Source organism: Bos taurus, chromosome 11 (assembly GCF_002263795.3).
Source record: "Bos taurus isolate L1 Dominette 01449 registration number 42190680 breed Hereford chromosome 11, ARS-UCD2.0, whole genome shotgun sequence".
Taxonomy (NCBI): domain Eukaryota; kingdom Metazoa; phylum Chordata; class Mammalia; order Artiodactyla; family Bovidae; genus Bos; species Bos taurus.
This window is the reverse complement of record NC_037338.1, coordinates 19,337,971-19,359,941: the sequence shown is the minus strand read 5'-3', so window position 1 is coordinate 19,359,941 and position 21,971 is coordinate 19,337,971. Positions and strand designations below refer to the sequence as shown.

At 34.9% G+C, this 21,971-nt stretch overlaps 1 protein-coding gene across 4 annotated transcripts in view; it reads left to right on the top strand.

The window, feature by feature from the left end:
• STRN (striatin) overlaps positions 1-21,971 on the top strand; it is a 121,077-nt gene that overhangs the window by 63,561 nt on the left and 35,545 nt on the right. For 2 of the 4 annotated variants that reach the window (XM_005212644.5, XM_059891359.1), the window contains 7 exons: positions 629-764; positions 5,158-5,293; positions 8,610-8,720; positions 10,827-10,913; positions 11,373-11,516; positions 15,518-15,654; positions 21,349-21,524. In XM_005212644.5, the coding sequence (XP_005212701.1) occupies positions 629-764; positions 5,158-5,293; positions 8,610-8,720; positions 10,827-10,913; positions 11,373-11,516; positions 15,518-15,654; positions 21,349-21,524 (927 nt within the window). The remainder of the gene's footprint in view (positions 1-628; positions 765-5,157; positions 5,294-8,609; positions 8,721-10,826; positions 10,914-11,372; positions 11,517-15,517; positions 15,655-21,348; positions 21,525-21,971) is intronic. The other 2 variants (NM_001206104.2, XM_059891358.1) reach the window with 2 other exon arrangements.

Sequence of the window (21,971 nt, the reverse complement as noted above, 5' to 3'; positions counted from 1 at the left end):
TAAATTAAAATCTCACATATTTGAAAAGTTAATCATTTCCAAAGATTAAGGGTTTATTCATCAACAGGATCGTTTTGTAATAGTATATTAGTTTAACTAAAATACTGTTTTTAGTAAGCTTCATATACACATTTGCTTTTTTCAACTTTTTAGCTGTTTAGAAATATGAGATTGCATCAGAGAAAATTCTGTATTTACTGGTTATTTTCTTAGTTATGGAAGAGGAAGAGTTGAAGAAAGAAAAAAGGATAGAGAAAAACAGAGGCAGAGATAATAAAAATATTTCAAAAAGAAGTGCATTGTTTGGCTTAAGAATCAAAATAATACTAAATCAGAAGGAGGAGTTCTTTGTATTAGATTGCCATAAGTAGTAGTTATGATTGAAAAGTACTTTTAAAAGAGTAACCAGTTTCTTCCTATATTGCTTTTCCAGTTAAAATCCATGGAAGTGTAATAGATAAGAATCAGTGCAGATCCTAGTGTGATTTTGGTGGGGGGGTGGTTATAATTCAATATAAACAGAAGTCAGAATATATAATATATTCAGATAATATAAACAGAATTAGTCATGGATTCTTACACTGAGTTTAAAAAATTAACTGAGCAAGATGTATATGTTTTAAACCAGAAAATCTGAGTTAACAGATTCTGCCTCCGTGCTGGAGAATTTTAAATTCCTTGAAAGTGCAGCTGCAGATTTCAGTGATGAAGATGAAGATGATGACATTGATGGAAGAGAGAAAAGCATCATTGATACTTCAACGGTGAGTTGAATAACTCAGATATAAATATTTTTAGGGGCTATTATACATACTTTAAAAATCCATGTCCTTCAACTTAAACCTTTAACTTTTATTTTTCCTTAAATTTGGGGAAATTTAATCTGAAAGTTTTTGTTTTGACTTCAAGAACATTTTTAGTATAGCAGTTTTCTCCTCAAGGCCCTCATTCTTTAGCTTTTTGTTAATTCATTGAAGATTTCAACATTTTTATAGGGTTTGTGCATATGGTAAATGTGTGTCATAACAATGCATTGTTCTCGGTGCTATAAGACAATAGAACTGACAGACCCGTTATGGTGCCTGATGGTGACTGGCGTCAGCTCTAAACGGTGCAGTTTTTGTTTGTCGTGTCAGGGTTGCTTTGGTAGGCAAGGACTCCACATTTTCAGACCTCTCCCATTAGATTTCTCCAAACATGTTTAGGGTTCTTCTGTGGTTTTGTTCAGATTTTTGTAAGTTTATTGACTTTCCCATGGTAGAGTCCTGGAATAAGATGTACATCTAAATTTTGCTTCTCCCTTCTCGTCCCTTCTTTATTCTGTCCCCTTCTTTTTAACATCTCTCCTCCCCCTTTTTTAAAAAAATTTATTTAATTGAAGGATAATTGCTTTACAGAATTTTTTCTGTTTTCTGTCAAACCTCAACATGAATCAGCCGTAGTTATACATATATCCCCTCCCTTTTGAAACTCCCTCCCATCTCCCTCCCCATCCCACCACTCTAGGTTGATACAGAGCCCCTGTTTGAGTTTACTGAGCCATACAGCAAATTCCTTTTGGCTATCTATTTTATATATGGTAATGTAAGTTTCCATGTTACTCTTTCCATACATCTCACCCTCTCCCCCTCTCTCCCTATGTCCATGAGTCTAGACTCTGTCTGTTTCTCCATTGTTGACCTGTAAATAAATTCTTCAGTACCATTTTTCTAGATTCCATATACATGTGTTAGAATATGGTATTCATCTTCCTCTTTCTGACTCACTTCACTGTGTATAATAGGTTCTAGGTTCATTCACCTCATTAGAACTGACTTAAATGTGTTCCTTTTATAGCTGAGTGATATTCCATTGTGTATATGTACCGCAGCTTCTTTATCCATTCATCTGTTGATGCACATCTAGGTTGCTTCCACGTTCTAGCTATTGTAAGTAGTGCTGCAATGAACAATGGAATACATGTGTCTTTTTCAATTTTGGTTTCCTCAAGGTATAGGTCTAGGAGTGGGATTTCTGGGTCATATAGTGATTTTATTCCTAGCTTTTTAAGGAATCTCCATATCGTCTTCCATAGTGGCTATATTGATTTACATTCCCATCAACAGTGCAAGAGTGTTCCCTTTTTCTCCACATCCTCTCCAGCATTTATTGTTTGTAGACTTTTTGATCATGGCCACTCTGACCGGAGTGAGGTGATATCTCATTGTAGTTTTGATTTGCATTTCTCTAATAATGAGCGATGTTGAGCATCTTTTCATGTGTTTGTGAGCCATCTCTATGTCTTTTTTGGAGAAGTGTGTGTTTACGTCTTTTTCCCGCTTTTTGATTGGGTTGTTTGTTTTTCTGGCATTGAGTTGTATGAGCTGCTTGTATATTTTGGAAATTAATCTTTGGTCAGTTGTTTCATTTGCTGTTATTTTCTCCCACTCTGAGGGTTGTCTTTTCACCTTGCTTATAGTTTCCTTTGCTGTGAAAAAGCTTTAAATTTAATCAAGTCCCACTTGTTTACTTTTGTTTTTATTTCCGTTACTCTAGGAGGTGGGTCATGCAGGATCTTGCTTTGATTTATGTCATTGAGTGTTCTCCCTATGTTTTCCTCTAAGAGTTTTGTAGTTTCTGATCTTACATTTAGGTCTTTAATCCATTCGAGTCTTTGTGTATAGTGTTAGGAATGTTCTATTTTCATTCTTTTACATGTAACTGTCCAGTTTTCCCAGCACCATTTATTGAAGGGGCTGTCTTTATCCCATTGTATATTCTTGTCTCCTTTGTCAAAAATAAGGTACCCATAGGTGCATGGGTTTATTTCTGGGCTTTCTATCTTCTGTTGGTCTATATTTCTGTTTTCATGCCAGTCTCTCTCCCCGTTTTTAACCTCTCTCCTCTCTTCTCTCTCTTTCCCTCTTCTCCTTCTCTTTCTTCTTCTTCCTCCTCCTGCTTTATTTAAAGTAGGAGATGAAGGCATGCTTTGCTTTTAGGAGAGTGTTCACATTTCCTCCTTCACGTTTATTTAAGAAGAGGGAGGAGGAAAGGAAGGAAGGATAAATAAAGCAGACTGGACCTAGACTCTAGGCCTGGAGCTAAAGTCTCAGTTCTGTCACTAATTATCTGTGCTTTTTAATCCTTCAGGCTTAGTTTTTTAGTTTGTAAAATTGGGCTTATAACAAGTACCCATCTTATCCCCAGAGAATTTTGTGAGGAATAAATGAGACACTACTTTTGAAAATGATAGGTTTAACTATAAAGTTCTTTCTCTCTAAGTGTAACTTCTCTTTTCTGTTTGAATCCTCTGCTTCCATCAGAGACTCTCAACTTACTATTTCCAGATTAATCCCCAGGCCACTATTCGGTAGTGTTGTGCTTGCTAATACAGCCCTGCCATGGATGTTATTTGAACTTGAAGAAGTTACTCCCTCTTTTTATTATTCAAACAAGTAGTAATCACATGTGTTTAAACTGACTGTAGTAAAATAAAATGCCAAAACTTGTATAATAACTTTTCTCTGTCCTAATCATTTGGAAATTTTATGCTGAGTTGTGATTTCTATGGGATGATTGGACTGAGATACTATTTTTCTGTCAAAGTACTTTACTTGTAGCTCAGTGGTTAAATAATAACTATAATGCTTTAAGTTTTATTGTTAGTCATTATGTTAGTTAAATATTAAAAAATCTATAAACTGTTTATTATTCCTATCAAGTATGGTCTTAATAGAAATTCCTAACTGTAAACTGATTTCTTTTTAAATAATCAATTTCATAAATATCCAGACTTCCAGTTAGTGCTGATTATGGCAATTCTGTGACCAAGCCATGAAGGCACAGCTAATGTAAACATATTTAATTCTATTTAAATGCTGGACCCAAAGATTCTTCTAGTTCTCTTTTAGAAAAATATTTCTAAATAAATAATTAGTTTCTTTATAGTAGTTTTGTATTAGTTTTGATAATTTTTATGATGCATTAATTTTCACAGCTGCAGTTTAATAACTCTATGCCAAAAGACTTAAAAAATCTAACTATGTAGCAGTGTGTAAGCAGGACTTAAAAGATTGATTGCAGTGCTATATATAGAGAGAGAGAATGGCTGAAAAGTATCCTATTAAAATGTTTAGTAGAACAAACAGGTTTTTTAAATGTCACTTTATTCCCTTAATTAAAAATAGTTAAATAGATTCAACTAAGAAAATAACAGAAGCACAAAGCTCTTAATAGCTGATGGTTGTGTTCAGGCTATTAATAGTGCATTTTGTTAGAAAAGACACATAGGTTCATTGTCCTTTCTGGCTCTTTGTCCTATATTGAAGTTTGATTATTCTTTGCATTATAGTCTGGATAATTTTCCTCCTTTCTGTCTCCTTCTCTTTTCTCATGATTAACTTTCACCTTATGATTCCAGAGATATTTCTAAATGTATAAAAATGAGACGTAATGGTCCTTGTTAGATTTGTTATTAAATCTAAGTTATGTATATCTCTGAAAGATCAATATTTTAAGAAAAATTTGAATATATAGACAGTTATTAGAGGAAATTGGTGGAAGCTTGGGACGGTGGAAATAATAATGGGAAGAGTTCTCCCTCCCCAACTCCCTCCAACGGAATACCTTCTCAATGTTGTGGCATGCATTTCTGAGTTTGTGGTTTTTGTGATTTTACATTTTGTGAGGGAATAATGTACTAGACTTAAAATTTATCATGGTTATATTCTGAAAAATTCTTGCAGTGTTTTATGAAGTGTTTCTTCTTTGGTTAGATTAGAATATCTGCACATTGTACAGATTGCATTCCAGAAATGTAAGATTTGATTGTGGTTCTCATAATACAGTATGTCAAGGACATTTTTCATCTGCTATAATATAAATTCATATGTTATATTCCAATGTTTTCAATATGTGATTCCATTTGTTTATTTAAAAGAAGCCATCATTGAACAAAGTTTAAATTACTGCTTTAAAATGTTTAATATATATAAAATCTTAAAATGATATCTGTGTTTTCTACTGAATTGTATAGGTTTGATACAGCAAAGATGTATTTTCTGAAGAAAATAATGATTGGGTTTTCTCATTGAGGAGTAAAGGGATATTGTCTTCTTTATTTAAATTAATTCCATGATATATTCCAATATTTTAATTGAGCATGCTTTTTATCATTAGATTGTTAGGAAGAAAGTATTGCCCGATAGCAGTGAAGATCGAGATACAAAAGAAGCTCTAAAGGAGTTTGACTTCTTGGTTACATCAGAAGAAGGAGACAATGACTCCAGAAGTGCAGGCGATGGAACAGACTGGGGTAAGGAGGAATGCTGTATCCAACAAGAGATGTTATATAAATGAACAAAACTAATATTTTACTAGGAAAGCAGCATCTTGAAGAACACTTGAAATATTGAAATCTTGGACATTCTATGGACTTTTTACTATCATGACCTTTTTTCCAGGATGTGTGTCTGTTTAAAGAAGGTTGTACAGCTATTTACCTTCCTCATCTTTTTTTTTATTTTAACATAAGTGGTAGAGTATGAAAATAATTTGAATTTATAGAATGTTTCTGCCTAAACAGTAGAACTTGCAAATCTAGATTTTGTGGAAATTGAGTATGAGAACATTGTAGAAGATCTCATTATTTTTTCTTTTCTTTCTTAGTTTTTTTTGGCCATGCCACATGGCATGTGGGATCTTAGTTCCCTGGCCAGGTATCAAACCTGTGTTCCTTGTAGTAGAAGTACAAAGTCTTAACACTGGCCTGCCAGGGAAGTCCTTGTAAAGGACTTAGAAATCTCATCTCTGGCATCTTCTGGTTTACCACAGTTCTCCTATGATCTTATGTTACTGTTGTTATCAGTATGGTGTTAAGAGGGTGATATAGCTAAATTTTTACTTTAAAAAGCTGAAGGCATTCTAGGATCTAAAATCTAACTCAGTTTAATTTATTATTAAGATGTAATTGATGAAAATCTACATTTTTGATTGTTAGATTTTTCTGAAAAAAGGAGACTTTCTATTATTGATAGTAGAATAAAAATGTTGAGTTTTTAAGTTCAGAGACCCAGTGATCTGTTTTTTAAACTGTGGACTGAAACTTGTTAAAAATAGATTTCTGATTATTCTGGTTCATTTTGGCTTATTTCAGTCATTCAACAAATACTGATTATGTGCCTTCTTTGTGCCAAGTCTTTTAGATGAAGATCCCTACCCCTGTGGGCCTACATTCTACTAAGAGGATGTAGGCAGTAAGAGATAAACATGATAAATGATGTTTATCATGTAAGTCAGAATGTGATAAATGCAATGGGAAATTTAAAAAGTAGAACAGAGTAAGTAGGATGGAGAGTGCTGGGGACAGGGTAGGGTGAAGTGGATTGGTTACAATATAAGATAGAGTGATCATGGAAGGTGCATTGAGAGGGTAACATTTGAATGAGAGACAGCATGGATGAGAGAGTTAGCCACATGGTATCCAGGGAAAGAGTGTTCAAGAAGAAGAAAACTAGAACATATGCCCTAAGATAATTGTAATCCAAGTATGTTTGAGGAATTCAAGGAAGCTAGGGTGGCTGGAGCAGAATGATAATGAGGGGAATGTAGTAAGAAGTGACCGAATCAAGTGGAGCTGTGTAGACCACTGGTGAGATGGAGAACCATGGGACTGTTGAGCCAGAAGGGTGAGGGACATGATCCAACTTTTGTTTGAAAGCATCACTTTGGCTGTGTGTTGAGAATAGACTACCCAGGGCGATTAGTGTTGGCAGTAGACATGAAGTACATAAGGGAAAACACTTGTTGTAATTCTAGCAAGAAACAGAGGTCAGAGAAGGGTGGATATGCTGAGGAGTCGTCAGATTCTGGATGTGTTTTAAAGGTAGAGAAACAATATTTCCTGAAATAGTTGTTGTGGGGTTTGGGAAAAAAGGGAGGTTTTTGGTCTGATCAAATGAAAGTATAGTTCAGTTCAGTTCAGTCGCTCAGTTGTGTCCGACTCACTGCGACCCCATGAACTGCAGCACGCCAGGCCTCCCTGTCCATCACCAGCTCCCAGAGTTTACCCAAACTCATGTCCATTGAGTTGGTGATGCCATCTAACTATCTCATCCTCTGTCATCCCCTTCTCCTCCCGCCTTCAATCTTTCCCAACATTAGGGTCTTTTCGAATGAGTCAGCTCTTTGCATTAGGTGGCCAGAGTATTGGAGTTTCAGCTTCAGCATCAATCCTTCCAGAGAACACCCAGGACTGATTTCCTTTACGATGGACTGGTTGGATCTCCTTGGAGTCCAAGGGACTCTCAAGAGTCTTCTCCAACACCACAGTTCAAAAGCATCAATTCTTCAGTGCTCAGCTTTCTTTATAGTCCAACTCACATCCATACATCACTACTGGAAAAACCATAGCCTTGACTAGACGGACCTTTGTTGACAAAGCAATGTCTCTGCTTTTTAATATTCTGTTTAGGTTGGTCATAACTTTCCTTCCAAGGAGTAAGTGTCTTTTAATTTTGTGGCTGCAATCACCATCTGCAGTGATTTTGGAGCCCCCCAAAAATAAATCAGTCACTGTTTCCACCATCTATTTCCCATGAAGTGATGGGAACAGATGCTACGATCTTAGTTTTGTGAATGTTGAGCTTTAAGCCAGATTTTTCACTCTCCTCTTTCACTTTCATTAAGAGGCTCTTTAGTTCTTCTTCACTTTCTGCCATAAGGGTGGTGTCATCTTCATATCTGAGGTTATTGATAGGGCCTTCAAATAAGTTGGGGAACCCTGTAGATGGAAGAGATTGGATGAGAAAGATTGGGAGTTTGGTTTTGTGTGTTTGGTTTTGATTAGTTTTCTAATGGAAATGCAGAGTAAGCAAGTGGATATATGTCTTGAGTTCAGGTGAGAGTTCTGAGCTAACACTTACATAATGTTATATGTATACAGTAATTCATTTTATAGTAAGTATAAAATACGTAACATATTTGCTTTTTAAATTTTGTACTCCTGAAATAGTGAAAATTAATGGTGGCATTTCTTTTTTCTTAGAAGCTCAGTTTCCAGCTTTAAATATTTATAAATTAATGGGTCACTTAAATCATTTTAAGTGTTGAATGCCAGATTGATTAATAAGTTTGCAAGGTGCTATTTATAAAGCCTATAAAATAAAAGTGGTCTTTTGCTGATAAACACATGCCAGAAATATAGTTTTTGAAAAGATCATTGAAGACTATTTAGTACAAATGCTTAATAGTCTTCTTTCATTACATAAATTAGTAAGAAATTTTTTTTGTGAGTCAATCCTAATCACAGTCTGAAAATGAGGGTTTCTTGATGGTGGACTTTTGAGGCTTAATTTACTAAAAGTCACTCAAATGTTGCAGTTTTTTTTTTTTTCCCCCTATGTGTGTTTCAAGGGAAATTTAATATTATTACCAAGGAAATAGAATTGACCACTGTTTCTTGGATATTATATTTCTTGTGACATGTATCTAATGAATAAATAATAACTTTAAAATTGGTAATACTATGAAGAAGATGGTTGTTATGTCATTCATTGACATAACAGTGAATTGACTTTGAATGTTCAATATCTTATTGAAAAAGGCTGTTTCATTTGTTTCACTCTGTTTAGAAAAGGAAGACCAGTGTCTCATGCCTGAAGCTTGGAATGTGGACCAGGGAGTAATTACCAAACTCAAGGAACAATACAAAAAGGAGAGAAAGGGGAAAAAGGGGGTGAAGAGTAAGTGGAAAACATTGTATCTGTCAATCATAAATCTTACCTCTTTCATATCCCCCAATTTTTTTTTCCAATGTTTTCCTAAAACTTACTTACTCTTTTTTTTTTCCTTCTCCTGACCTCTTTCCTTTTCACTTGCTCTTTAGGGGTGGAAATTAAATGGTTAGATATTTGGTCATGAACTTTGAAAAAGAAAAAAGCTGTGAATATAATTATGCAACCATAATGTATCCCAATAATAAATCTAGAGCATCATGAGTGTATGGGACTGTGTTTTCAAACATAGCAATAATTTGATTTTTCAAATTATATGTGCTTAATTACAGTAATGATTTTTTACTATTGATAGTTTAAATCTCATCTAGTGTGACCTTCTGGCAAGCCACCAAAATAATTGCTTACAATTTTAGGTCTTGGTCACAGAAAGAAGGTTAATTTCTACCCCTGAATATCCTGGCTGTTCATAACACATGGTTCATTTGCTCTCATCACTATGTGTTATACAGGTCACAGAATCAGACACAGCTTTTTTAAAGTACTTATTTTTCTAATTTAAAATTTTGGCCAATGTCATTTATAATATTACCAATTAGGTTTTTTCTTTTCCCAACAAAATGTGTTCCACATCAAAAATGGAAACTAAAATGAAATTTCTAGCGCTGTGCATCATATATATATATTATCTTATTCAAGTTATTAGTAAGGTTTAACAGTAGATCTAGTTAGGTATATAAAATAGAAATACAAAAGCTTTCACACATCCCTGGAAACCATCTTAACCACCTTTTTAGGAGAGCAAGGTTAAATTACCTCCTTGTGCTACCACTCTCATTGACAGTATGGACATGGGTCTCCCTTGTACGGCAATAGGAATTTCATCCTTTGGGATATTAGTGTACAGTGGGATTAAAATCCAACTTGAGTGAGGCATGTATTTAAAATTGCGAAAGACTGGAGGGATATGCTTTTTCTTTTTCTCTTTTTTGTAGTGATGCTCAGGATTATCAAAAATTAGTCATTCATTTATAACCTAGTAGTTACTCATAAGTATTTAAATCTTTATTTAAAATATCTTAGAACTTGCAAGTATTTCACTTTAATGGATAGAAAATCAGTGGCCTTTATTGATATTAGCATTGTACCAACTATTATGTAACAGAGAGAGAACGTCATTTAATGCCTTCTCAGTATTAATTAATCACAATGAGAAAGGTTAATATTAAAACATAAGAACATTTTCTACTTTTTATTAAAAATACTGATACAATTTAATTTTAATAAGCAATAGTGAGACATGGTTTGTTATGACTTTTCATAGCCATGATAAAATCATTTAAGCTGAAATTTTAAGGAATATTTGTCATATGCAAGAAACAAGGAGAATGTTTTATTTATCAGATTGACTTAAAGTTAATATATATGTCATTATGCTACAATAATAAATGTCTTAAAATGTAAAAGACCTTTTAATTGAAAGGGTATCAAGAACTTATGTAGAATTCATCTATTATTTATTATTTGGTTCTTATCAAATATCAAGGCTTCGCTGTAGTTGGAGTTTAGCATTTAAGGTCTCAAGCTGCACTATTTGACCGAAATAGTATTCCTGCTAACAGAAGCTAGTGGATTTCCTGAGCCTGAAGATTGTGATCATTGTTTCAGGCATATGGTACATAGCTTTTTAGTATGGTGAGAGAAAATGATTCTTTAGGAGGAGAAAGGCTAATGTTGTTCATGAAGAGAGAAGGACTGAAGAGTTCAGGACATTTTATCATCATCAGTTTAGGTTATCTTGATAAAATGATAGTCTGGGAGCAAGAGGAGACATGATAAAAACAGAACTGAAAGATGTAAAATGAAAACAGAACTGAAGGAAAGCATTAATTTATAAAGCATAATAGGTATCTTTTTAAATTGAGCTGTTTCTCATTGCAAGAGGTTGTGTCTTTATAATATGGGCTAGTAGAAATATTTTCAGTCAAATTGTGTTCTCTAATCACACTATCTTAGAATATATTTCTAGGCAATAGTTAAAATTGCTTAAAAATAGGAAAAAGCCATAATGGACTATGGGTAAGATTTTCCCATTCTTAATTAAACTTATAACAGGAAAAACAACCGAAGATCTGTTTCAGCCTCTATCCTATATAAAACAGTCAAAACAGGGATGTGGGAGAATGAAGCATCAAAGTACAGGTAAGTAATTGGTAGAGTGTGAAACTTAACCTTGGGTACCATATTTTCAGGATGTAAAGCAATGAATGCAGCTTAATTTAAACAAACAGAAAAGAATGTGATTGTTTAGTTTAGCACACAGTAGCTTCACAGTCTGTGGTATCTGTGTTTAGAGTTGTATATAAGGATTCTAGAATAATATTTTTAATGATCCAAATTGCACAGGAACATTTTTTCATGCAAATAATGACATTATTCCATTAGCTTAATTTAAAAAATATATGTAAAACATAATTTTTCAAGAGTAGTATACCTTTTTAAAAGTCTTAAAAACTTAGAAAATAAATTACTCTTTAATATAGTATGGTAGTTTTAAAGGTGAATATTGGCAGATGTAAATAAGGTTTATGGCACCATTTTGATGCAGTTGGATAATTCTGTTTTCTCTTTTTTGTTCTCTCCCTCCCTTTTCGGGGCTAGGGCCCAACAGGTCAAAACTACAAGATATGCTTGCTAATTTGAGAGATGTTGATGAACTTTCCTCCTTGCAGCCATCTGTGGGTTCACCCTCCAGACCCAGCAGCTCCAGGCTTCCTGAACATGAAATAAATAGGGCAGATGAAGGCAAGTACTTGTGACACACTAGAGCACAAAAAGCACTTGGATGTACTTACTAAATTCAGTTAGTAGAGAGCTCTCTAAGAGAAGAGTTTTACTCTACACATGTTTAAACTATGTATGTAGTACTCCACATTGTAAGCTTTCTTATATTCAAGGGGGTTTGATTATAGCTATAGTCTTGTAAGACTTGAAAAAGGATGCATAAACTTAAAACCAAGTCTAAATTGTAGTTTAGAACATCCCCCTGCAGCTTCACAGAAGCCATGTAGTTGATGTGCATACATGTAGTTCTAATACCATCCCAACAATGAGAAAACTGAGTATATACATAGTTAGTAAATGTTTACTTTGAGACTCACATAAATGTTTTCATGCTGCTGCTGCTGCTAAGTCGTTTCAGTCGTGTCCGACTCTGTGCGACCCCAGAGACGGCAGCTCTGGCGTCCCTGGGATTCTCCAGGGAAGAACACTGGAGTGGGTTGCCATTTCCTTCTCCAGTGCATGAAAGTGGAAAGTGAAAGTGAAGTCGCTCAGTCATGTCTGACTCTTAGCGACCCCATGGACTGCAGCCCACCAGGCTCCTCCATCCATGGGATTTTCCAGGCAAGAGTACTGGAGTGGGGTGCCATCACCTTCTCCGTTGTTTAAGCAATTTATCATTGACAAAAAGAGAAAAAAGGCACCTGAAAGTCTAGTCACATTTCCTTGTTCTCTCTCAGTCCTTGTCTATGTGCATATACTTTTTACAGTTATAGTCACCATGTAGAAGAATTCAGTTGTATTTATATATATAAAATCATAAATTCATGATTATAATTTTAAGATTTAAAATTTTAAATTAAATATTCTATTTTAGACTTGATACCTAACCATTCCCCTTTTGGATATTTAGATTATTCCCAGTTTTTTATAGTATAATCTTGTGTTATATAAATGCAGTTTTCCATCTCTTAGATAGAAGTTCCGATATTCCTATTTATAAATTATAAAATGCTTATATGTGGAAATTGATTATAAAATATATATTTACATTAGCTGAAAGTCATGAGTGACATAAAATTAATCTTCATGATTAATGAATATATTTTGAAATTTATTTTTGAAAATTGCCTTGAATTTAAATATTACAATTATTTGCAGTGGGTATGTCTCTTCAAATTATTATTTATTGAATAAAACCACCAAAGTCACAGAGGAAACATGTATTATTATTCTTTCTTGGTTTTAAATTTGGTTGTTTTTTAGAGAAATGTAAATTGACAGACTCTTGATGGATAGATTTTTGTGTTTGGAATACTTTTTCAATAAATTGTTTGATCATTGCACAGCTAATTTATTAGTATTAATTATAGTATACTGGGAATTCGTTTTCCATACATTAAATAATGAAGAACCACATATGATACCTTTACATTCTAGATGAACAATTTATTTGACGTAGGTACGTATCTTTTAAATTAAGATGTGAATCATGGGGCCTCAACAGGTATGTTTGTAACTCACTAGGAGATTCATTCAGCTGATACTATAGATGTGAGAATTTTAATCAACTTCCTTTATTCTAAGATCAGGTCTGGATAAGAAGGAAAGTTAGTTTTTCCTCTTATTCTGATAATCTCAAAAGAATTTTATCAGAAATTTCATCTTATAGAATTCTTTTTTCTTAATTGAAAGATAATTGGTTTACAGTGTTATGTTGGTTTCTGCCATGTAATCCACTTATAATAATAGAGGCAGAATATGTTCTAAATGACATATATGCAGAAAAGAATGTATAAACCACAGAAAATGCCCCTAATTAAAAAAAAGTTAAGAACCTTTAGAACAGAAGTGTTGAATGTCTAACTTATGATCTGTAGTATTGGTCCTACGTCTGCTTCCACAGTACAGAATTTTCACAAGTAGAAAAGGCATTTAAGAAATAGGTTGTAGATTTAATTGCCTGTGACTGATGCTTTCCAGTCTCCAGTCCAGTTTCAGAAGAAGTTTCCATAGCTTGTATGTGCTATGTAAGTTTATTGCTATATTTTTATTATAATTATTCAGAAGGCAGTGAGTGCTGCACTTGAGGCATATTTAAATTATTTTGTAAAAGCTGATTAGAGCCTGTAATATTTAGTTACTAATAGAAATGTGACCTCTAATCGAAAGTTCTAAGGACTCTTAGAGGGCAGTCAGTTCATGGTTTGCCCATTGGAGCTCTCTCTTTGGCCCTTAGGTCTGCTGGTTTAGCCACTGGTATGTGTGGAAGCAGTGCTTGGTTGCCTTTCTTTGTTTTCAGATTTTACTTGGCCATTCCTAGAACAGTTAGTTAAATTAGTTCATGCAGTGTGAGTGACCAAATCACAAATCTTAGTTTTTTGGGGGACGTGGAGAGGAACCATTTTCACTTCATATCTGAACTGAGTTTTCTGGCAATATTAGGCGTGAAAACAAAAGAACACCTGGCTGAAGCTCTAACCTCCTAGTCTCATGTGAATCATTTGGTTGAAATTTTGGCATGAAAATTGCTGTTCTAAATGAAACAATTCCTGCTCTTTATTAGTAAATGTTTAGAGTTGTTCAGACCCCTTATAAGACATGTGGTATGTTTGTGTAAAACCCATTTTTATTATTGCAGCTTTATTGTGTGGTGGTTTGAAAATGTCTTATCAATTTATACTCTATTTTGTTCTTGTAACGATTTTGAGTAGAGTTCCTGCCACTAGTATTTTTAAAAGTTCATAGCTGTTCTTTTCATTTCTTCAATATTTATGATTGAATCTAAAATTATATTATTGAATGTGAAACTGAAAAACATCTCATAAATCAATTCTCTGCATACATTGATTAGTACAGTTGACTTGTTTCTTAAAAAAAAAAAGTTCAGTTCAGTCGCTCAGTTGTGTCCGACTCTTTAACTTCTTCAGCAGCCAAAGTTAAACTACTAAATTCATCTAATCAACTCATAAATGTTTGTCATCAATAAAGTCACTACCTTGAGAAAACTACTTAAAGAATAATCTCTGATGGCTTGTCAGAATGATTGGCATTTATAAGTGTTCCAGTAGACACTTTAATAAAAAACTTCTTTGAAATGAGTATTTTTAAATGAAATATAATATATCTACAGTAAACTGCTAAGTCATAGGGATGAGCTCAGTGAGTTATCTCTAAGCAAAACCAGTCGTGTCACCACTGCCTAGGTCAGGAAGCAGAATGTCACCAGGGCCTAGAAGTCCTGATGGTGCTGCCTTCAAACACTGCCCCTTCCCTCTTCTCCAGCGGTAGTCTTGAGTTCTGACAACACAAATTAGCTTTGCCTTATATACGCGTTTTTTACTAATACAATTATGACCCATTTTCATTTGCGATTTCTCTTATTTAAGTTATAGAATTAACCAATTTTATTTTGAATGCAGCCAGCAATGTTCAAAATCACTATACATGTTTTAATGTACATTACCATATGTAAAATAGATGACCAGTGCAAGTTCAACACATGAAGCAGAGCACCCAAAGCCAGTGCTCTGGGACAACCCAGAGGGATGGGGTGGGGAGGGAGTTGGGAGGGGGGTTCAGGATGGGGAGACACATGTTTACCCATGGCTGATTCATGTCGATGTATGGCAAAAATCATCACAATATTGTAAAGTAATTATCCTTCAATTAAATTAATTAAAAAGATTAAATCACTTACTGTACATATTTTAATAATTGATAGAAATCACTTGGGTAATTAGCATGAAATATCAAATGAGAAAAATCTACTTTTATACGTTTATAAATTTTTTTCTATAGTGAAAAAGGGTTTGTTTCATGTTGTACTTTTCTAATTAGATGATACCTTTAAATGGTTAAAATATGGAAAAGAGCAAGCACTTCTTCAGGATTTTCTGTGTACTGAATTTTACTGTGTTTGAAAGCATTTATAAATAATCAAATGTAGATATGCCCTTATGAAATTAATTGTTGACTACTTAGAAGTGTTTTTTTTTAATGTTTCTTTTGTCTTCCCCCTTCAGTGGAAGCGCTGACGTTTCCTCCTTCTTCTGGGAAGTCATTCATCATGGGAGCAGATGAAGCACTTGAAAGTGAACTGGGACTGGGAGAATTGGCAGGCCTTACAGTGGCCAACGAAGCAGATTCATTAACTTATGATGTGAGTAGCAGTTTTATTTTTGTTGTTTTAATTTATTTTTTAAAAAATAGAAAGTTCATTTTATAGAAAAAGATGACAATTGTGAGACTTCTTCACAAGTGTGGAATTTCAGTTTTAATCACAAACTTTGAAAATATGAGCATAACAATACTTTTCACATCATGCAGATTAAAATTATAGGTTTTACCTAAATCTGTAAGTCAGTAGAGCTTATTCATTGGTTTTAGATAAGGGAAAGAATTCCTTTTTCTATCACCAAGATTGGGTGTGTCTTATGTTTTGAGGTACCATGTCTGCCTAATGGCAACATTTGTCTTGCTTATTTAATACATTGTGAATAAGACAACAACTGAGAAACTAGTTTTAGCTGTTGTTAGACAAGGTGTATGCAAGATACTTTGCAGATGCTAAGGTTGACCTATCAGTGATTTGGACCAAAACTGGAATCTTTATACCTTTATGCACACATCCATTTAGTTAATCTCAAACACAGTTCTTTTATAATTGTTCATTGTCATCAAGTATCAGAAAAACAGTTGCTTATTTCATAAAGTATTTACAGCCTACCTTATCTCTTCATTAAAATCCTTTCAGTTTTATACTTCATCGTCTTCGCTGGGGAATACAGTGCAGCTGCAGCCACGTAGAGGATGTAGTATGGATCCCTAAGTGAACCTTGGAAGTATTCCAAAGAGGAGCCTCACCACTCACTCCTCTTCCCTTAGATCAAAACTCTCCCCTCTATGCTAAGCCCTTTAGTAAGTCTTTCGGGTTCTACCGCCAACAACTGAAATCCATATAGTACATCTTTTTTCTTCCCCTCCTGGTCCATTTTTCTTCATCTGGATCTACCACAATAACTTAACCTAAACAGGCTCCTTGCACTCCATTCTCCGATACAGATTTTGGAAAACAAAACAAAACAAAACTCTGTTTTAAGTGTTTTTATATCCTTATAATTTATGTCTTTTAAAAACACCGTTTAGCTGGCTTTTATTTTTTAACCTTTGACAACCTTGTAAAATTAGGAAGCATTTAGTCTGTTTCTTTTTAAAATAATTAATAATATTTGTACTTAATCCTGCCATTTTTTGTGCCGCCTATTCTGTGTTTTTCTATTTTTGCCTAAATTGGGATTGCTTATTTTTTATCATTCACCCCTCTCCATTATTTGAAGCTTATGCACTCTTTCATTACTTTGTACATTACAGATTACTACACATATTCTTATCAAAATTTTATATACAAGGATCTTTAGAACACTTTATTTAAAAAACTCCCACCCAATGTACATGTCATTCCTGTTATATATTTTATTTCTGTGTACATTAATCTTCTACCAGCTTCTGTTTTGTATACTCAGTAGTCAGAATTATCTGTTTTACATTAACTGTCTTGTCTTTTTCCATTCTCCCCTGCATATTTGACTGCCCATCTGGGTTCATTTTTCTTTTACTCTAAGAATACAGTATATCTGTTTAATGAAGATCTATTGGTGCCTAACTCTCTTAGTTTTTAATTTTCTTGAATTGTCTTTACTTGTCTCTTTTTTTGCCCGACTAGGCTATTATCTCTGATTTCAAATTTCACTTTGCAAAAAATTTTTAAGTGCTGTTTGTTTCCTTTATTTATTTTTAATTGAAGGATATTTACAAAAATTGTATTGGTTTTTGTCACACTTTTTTTAGTGCTTTAAATATATTTCATTTTTTTGTTGTTTTCTCTTAAAATCAACTGTCATTTCTGTTTTTGGTTATTCAGTAGTGGACAGTTTTTCCTGTGACTGATATTTCTCTATGCCTTGATTGTCATAAAAGATTTCGTGGTTTTTTAAAATTTAATTAATATGTTTCCTTGAGTTCTATAATGTTCTCAGCCATTCTCTTTAGATACTGCTTTTACACCTCTCTCCCTCCCTCTTTTCTTCTTCTAGAACTGTTTTATATTGTTAGATCCTCTTTCTATATTCTCTGTTTCTGATTCTCTTTCTTCTGTTTTCCATCTTTTTTTTTTCTGTACTTCAGTCTAGATTTTTTTAACGACTCATCTTCCAGTTAGCTAATTCTCTCTTCAGTTATATGTGATCTGTAATTAAACTCATCTAATGAAATCTTATATCTTTTCTTCTAGGGTTACTTTTTAAAAATTATTTACAGATTTCTTCCAGAATTTTCAGTCTTTTATCTTCTTGAACATAGTAAGCATGATTACTTTAAACTTTGAATCAGAGACTCAGTAGTAGTTCTGTTACTAATTATGTGTTATTTCTGTTTGTTTTCATTTATGCTGTTGTATCTCATATGGGTATGGTTATTCTATACTATGTCCAAATAGCTATATTTGAAAAATTGTCTCTAGAAATAATTTCAGGCCTAAGTTTACATCTTTCCACAAAGAGTATATTTTCATTTTCTTCTCTCAGATGTCGCAGCCACTAGAAATCTGGATCACATGCTTCATTTTTAGTTTTTGAGATGGTCTAAAGCTCATCTACAATCTTTTAAAGGCTTTTGTTCTTCTAGTTCACTCTTATGTGTAGGATACAGCCTTCTGAAATCAAAACCTAAAGCCAGGTAGTCTACTAAGCCCTACTTTCTTGGCAGGCCCTGGACATCAATCTATATCTCTCGGCATTGCAAAGTCATCAGAAACACAGCTCAACCTCTCACCCATCTCTTTTGAAATCAGTAAACACTCTCTGGGGAAAACAGTTCCAGATATCAGGCTCACTTCCGTAGGCCTCTGTCTTCACCTAGATCCTAGGTTTTTTCCCACCATTTTGTTAGTTCTAGACTTTTTATTCTTAGCTTTGCTATTCTACTTGTCCTCAGTACACAGTTGGTCCTAATGATCTAGTCCATCATGACCAGAAGCAGAAATTCCCATTAGATGCTTTTGTTCCTACAAAGAGTTTGTCTAATACATAAAGGAATTCAGTCCTCTCTCTGGAGAAAGCTCATCCTATTTTCATAACTCTTAATTGTTAGAAAACTTAAGTCTTTCTCAGTTTCTAAATGTAGTTCCTGATTTTATTAAGCATATTAGAAATCTATTGCTGCATAACAACTTATACCACATTTAACAGCTTAAAAGAACAAACATTTATGTCTCACAGCTTCCATGGGTCAGCAGTCTGGGGACAGCTTAATTATGTGACTCTGGCTGTTTGTATAGTTGTAATCAAGACATTGACAAGGGCTGCAGTCTTACCTAGACTTGACTTGGGGAAAATCTGCTTCCAGGCTCACTCATGTAGTTGTTTGAAGGCCTTGGTTTCTTGCTGACTGTTGTCTGGGGACCAGTTCCTCACCACATGGACCTCTCTGTAGGCTCCTCAACAGAGCAGCTGGCTTTTCCCAATGTGAGTGCACCTGAAAAGATAGCAGAAACACTCAGGATGAAAGGTTTTATAACCTAATTTTGGAAGTAATTTGTTCCAACTTCTGCTGTGTGCTGTTGATCACAGAGCATCCTATAACGTAGAAGTGTGAAAGTGTTAGTTGCTCAGTTGTGTCCAACTCTTTATGCCCCATGGACTGTATGTAGCCTGCCAGGCTTCTCTGTCCATGGGATACTCCAGGCAAGTATACTGGAGTGGGTAGCCATTTCCTTCTCCAGGGGATGAACCTGCATCTCCCACATTCCAGGGAAATTCTTTACCATCGGAGCCACCAGGGAAGGGGACTACCAAAAGGTAAAAATAGGTGAGGCTGATTGGGAACTTAGTGGCTGCCTACCACATCAAGATAATCAAAGGAATTTAAGTACTCTTCCACATGAAAACCTTTTAGCTCTTTAATAAGAATAACAGAGGTCAGCTCATTTGCCCTTGTCGTCTTAACCTTCCTGCCAGCCCTGCCTACCCCCAAAATAATCAGCCCCACTCTTAGAGTAGTTCCTCTTCACTTACTGCTTCCCAGGTGGCGCTAATGGTAAAGAACCTGCCTGCCAATGCAGGAGACAAAAGAGACTCGGGTTTGATCCCTGGGTCCAGAAGATCCCCTGGAGGAGGGCATGGCAACCCACTTAAGTATTCTTGCCTGGAGAACCCCATGGACAGAGAACCTAATGGGGTATGGTTCATTGGGTCGCAAATAATCAGACACAACTGGAGCAACTTAGCACGCATGCATTGCCCCGGTTGTGACGTGTCCTGTCCAAATTTCTCTGCAGATTTTTAAATTTCTGGGTTCTAAATTACAGTTTAATAGTATAGCCTCTGAAACCAGATTGCTTGATTTTGAATCCTGACTCCTCCATTTACTAGATGGCAAGTCACTTAACTTCTCTTTCCCTAAAATGGATAGTCTATAAAGTGGGGATAGTGTTAATTCCTACATCATAGAGTTGTGAGGATTAAGTGAGTTAATGCTTTTTAAGTCTTTTGAATAATGTAGAAAATAATGAATGCTGCTTAGAATACCAGTTGTTGTTTCATTGATAATTTTTGTAACTGTGAGTATGGTAACATTTCTCTGCCGCTGCTAAGTCGCTTCAGTTATGTCCAACTCTGTGCGACCCCATAGACAGCAGCCCACCAGGCTCCCCAGTCCCTGGGATTCTCCAGGCAAGAACACTGGAGTGGGTTGCCATTTCCTTCTCCAATGCATGAAAGTGAAAAGTGAAAGTGAAGTCGCTCAGTCGTGTCCGACTCCTAGCAACCCCATGGACTGCAGCCCACCAGGCTCCTCCGTCCATGGGATTTTCCAGGCAAGAGTACTGGAGTGGGGTGCCACTGCCTTCTCCAAACATTTCTCTAGTATATTACAGATACTTGCTTACATCTACCATGATTGTTAGCCTTGGAGTATGAAGTTCATCCATGGTGCTTGTGTAAAGTCAAACACTATCCTCTTTAGCTTTTCTATTAGTTGGAATGAAAAAACAATGCAATATTTTTTCAGTTATTGAGATTGAGATTCTGTGGAGAAAGTGAAAGTCACTCAGTCGAGTCCGACTCTTTGTGACCCTGTGGACCATAATCTACCAGGCTCCTCTGTCCATGGGGATTTTTCAGGCAAGAGTACTGGAGTAGGTTGCTGTTCCCTTCTCCAGGGAATCTTCCTAACCCAGAGATCGAACCCAGGTCTCCTGTGTTGCAGGCAGATTCTTTACCATCTGAGCTACCAGGGAAGCCCTTTGTGGAGAAAAGGAACATAATAAATATATAATTATGTTTGTAATATTTGATTGTCTCTTCCAATTTTAACATTTTGTTGCCAGTGTATAAACTTCATTACCAATTTGAAGAAAATTTAGCTCTTGTCTGAAACCATTGAAAATTTTGAAAGTATCATCATATTCTGTAATGTTAACATGTTTAAAGATAATTTAGTTTTTCAACTCTTACCCAAAATTGCTTTCTATTCTATAATTCAGGTTTAAATCACTTGTCTTTTTAAAAAGCATCCTAGTGAAATTTTGTTTTTTGTTACTAAGTTATTTGATCCTTCTTCTATACTGAATTATGTTATGTATTTTCTTATTATAGCATTCATATTTCTTCAAAGAAAACCATTGTTGACATATTGCTAATTTTGCCTATTGATTTGGTTATCTGCTTAAAAATTATATTATTTTGAAAGCTGCAAAATAATGATAGTTTAATGATGAAACAGTAAGAATTAATGCTGAAATACAGTTTCCCCCCCCATTCTGAACTAAGTATATTGGTATCTTTTGTTTCTTTAATAGATAGCAAACAATAAAGATGCATTGAGGAAGACATGGAACCCCAAGTTTACATTAAGAAGTCACTTTGATGGCATTAGAGCCCTCGCTTTCCATCCCACTGAGCCTGTTTTGATAACAGCATCAGAGGATCACACATTAAAAATGTGGAATTTGCAGAAAACAGCCCCAGCCAAAAAGTGAGAATATTCTACTTCAACTGTATTTGAATAATTTAATTAATATTTTTTTCAGCAGAGAAAGCCTTACTTTATTATTTGCTGTTAAATTCCCCAAATAATTTCTTCTAAAACTGACCCTTAGGGAGAAATGGTTTGTGAATGCTGATTATAATCTTTATTTGGTATTTTAAATAATGTTACATTTCAGGAACCCTCTGTCTGTACTGGAGGTTTCTGTTGTTGTAAGCAGCATGCTGATGCTGCTCAGTCACTTCAGTCGTGTCCAACTCTGTGCGACCCCACAGACAGCAGCCCACCAGGCTCTGCTGTCCCTGGGATTCTCTAGGCAGAAACACTGGAGTGGGTTGCCATTTCCTTCTCCAATGTAGTCATGTTTAAAATCGTCAAATCCCAACTCCAATCCTTCCCCACTGTTTACTAGGTTTGGACTTAGGCTGGAGCAGG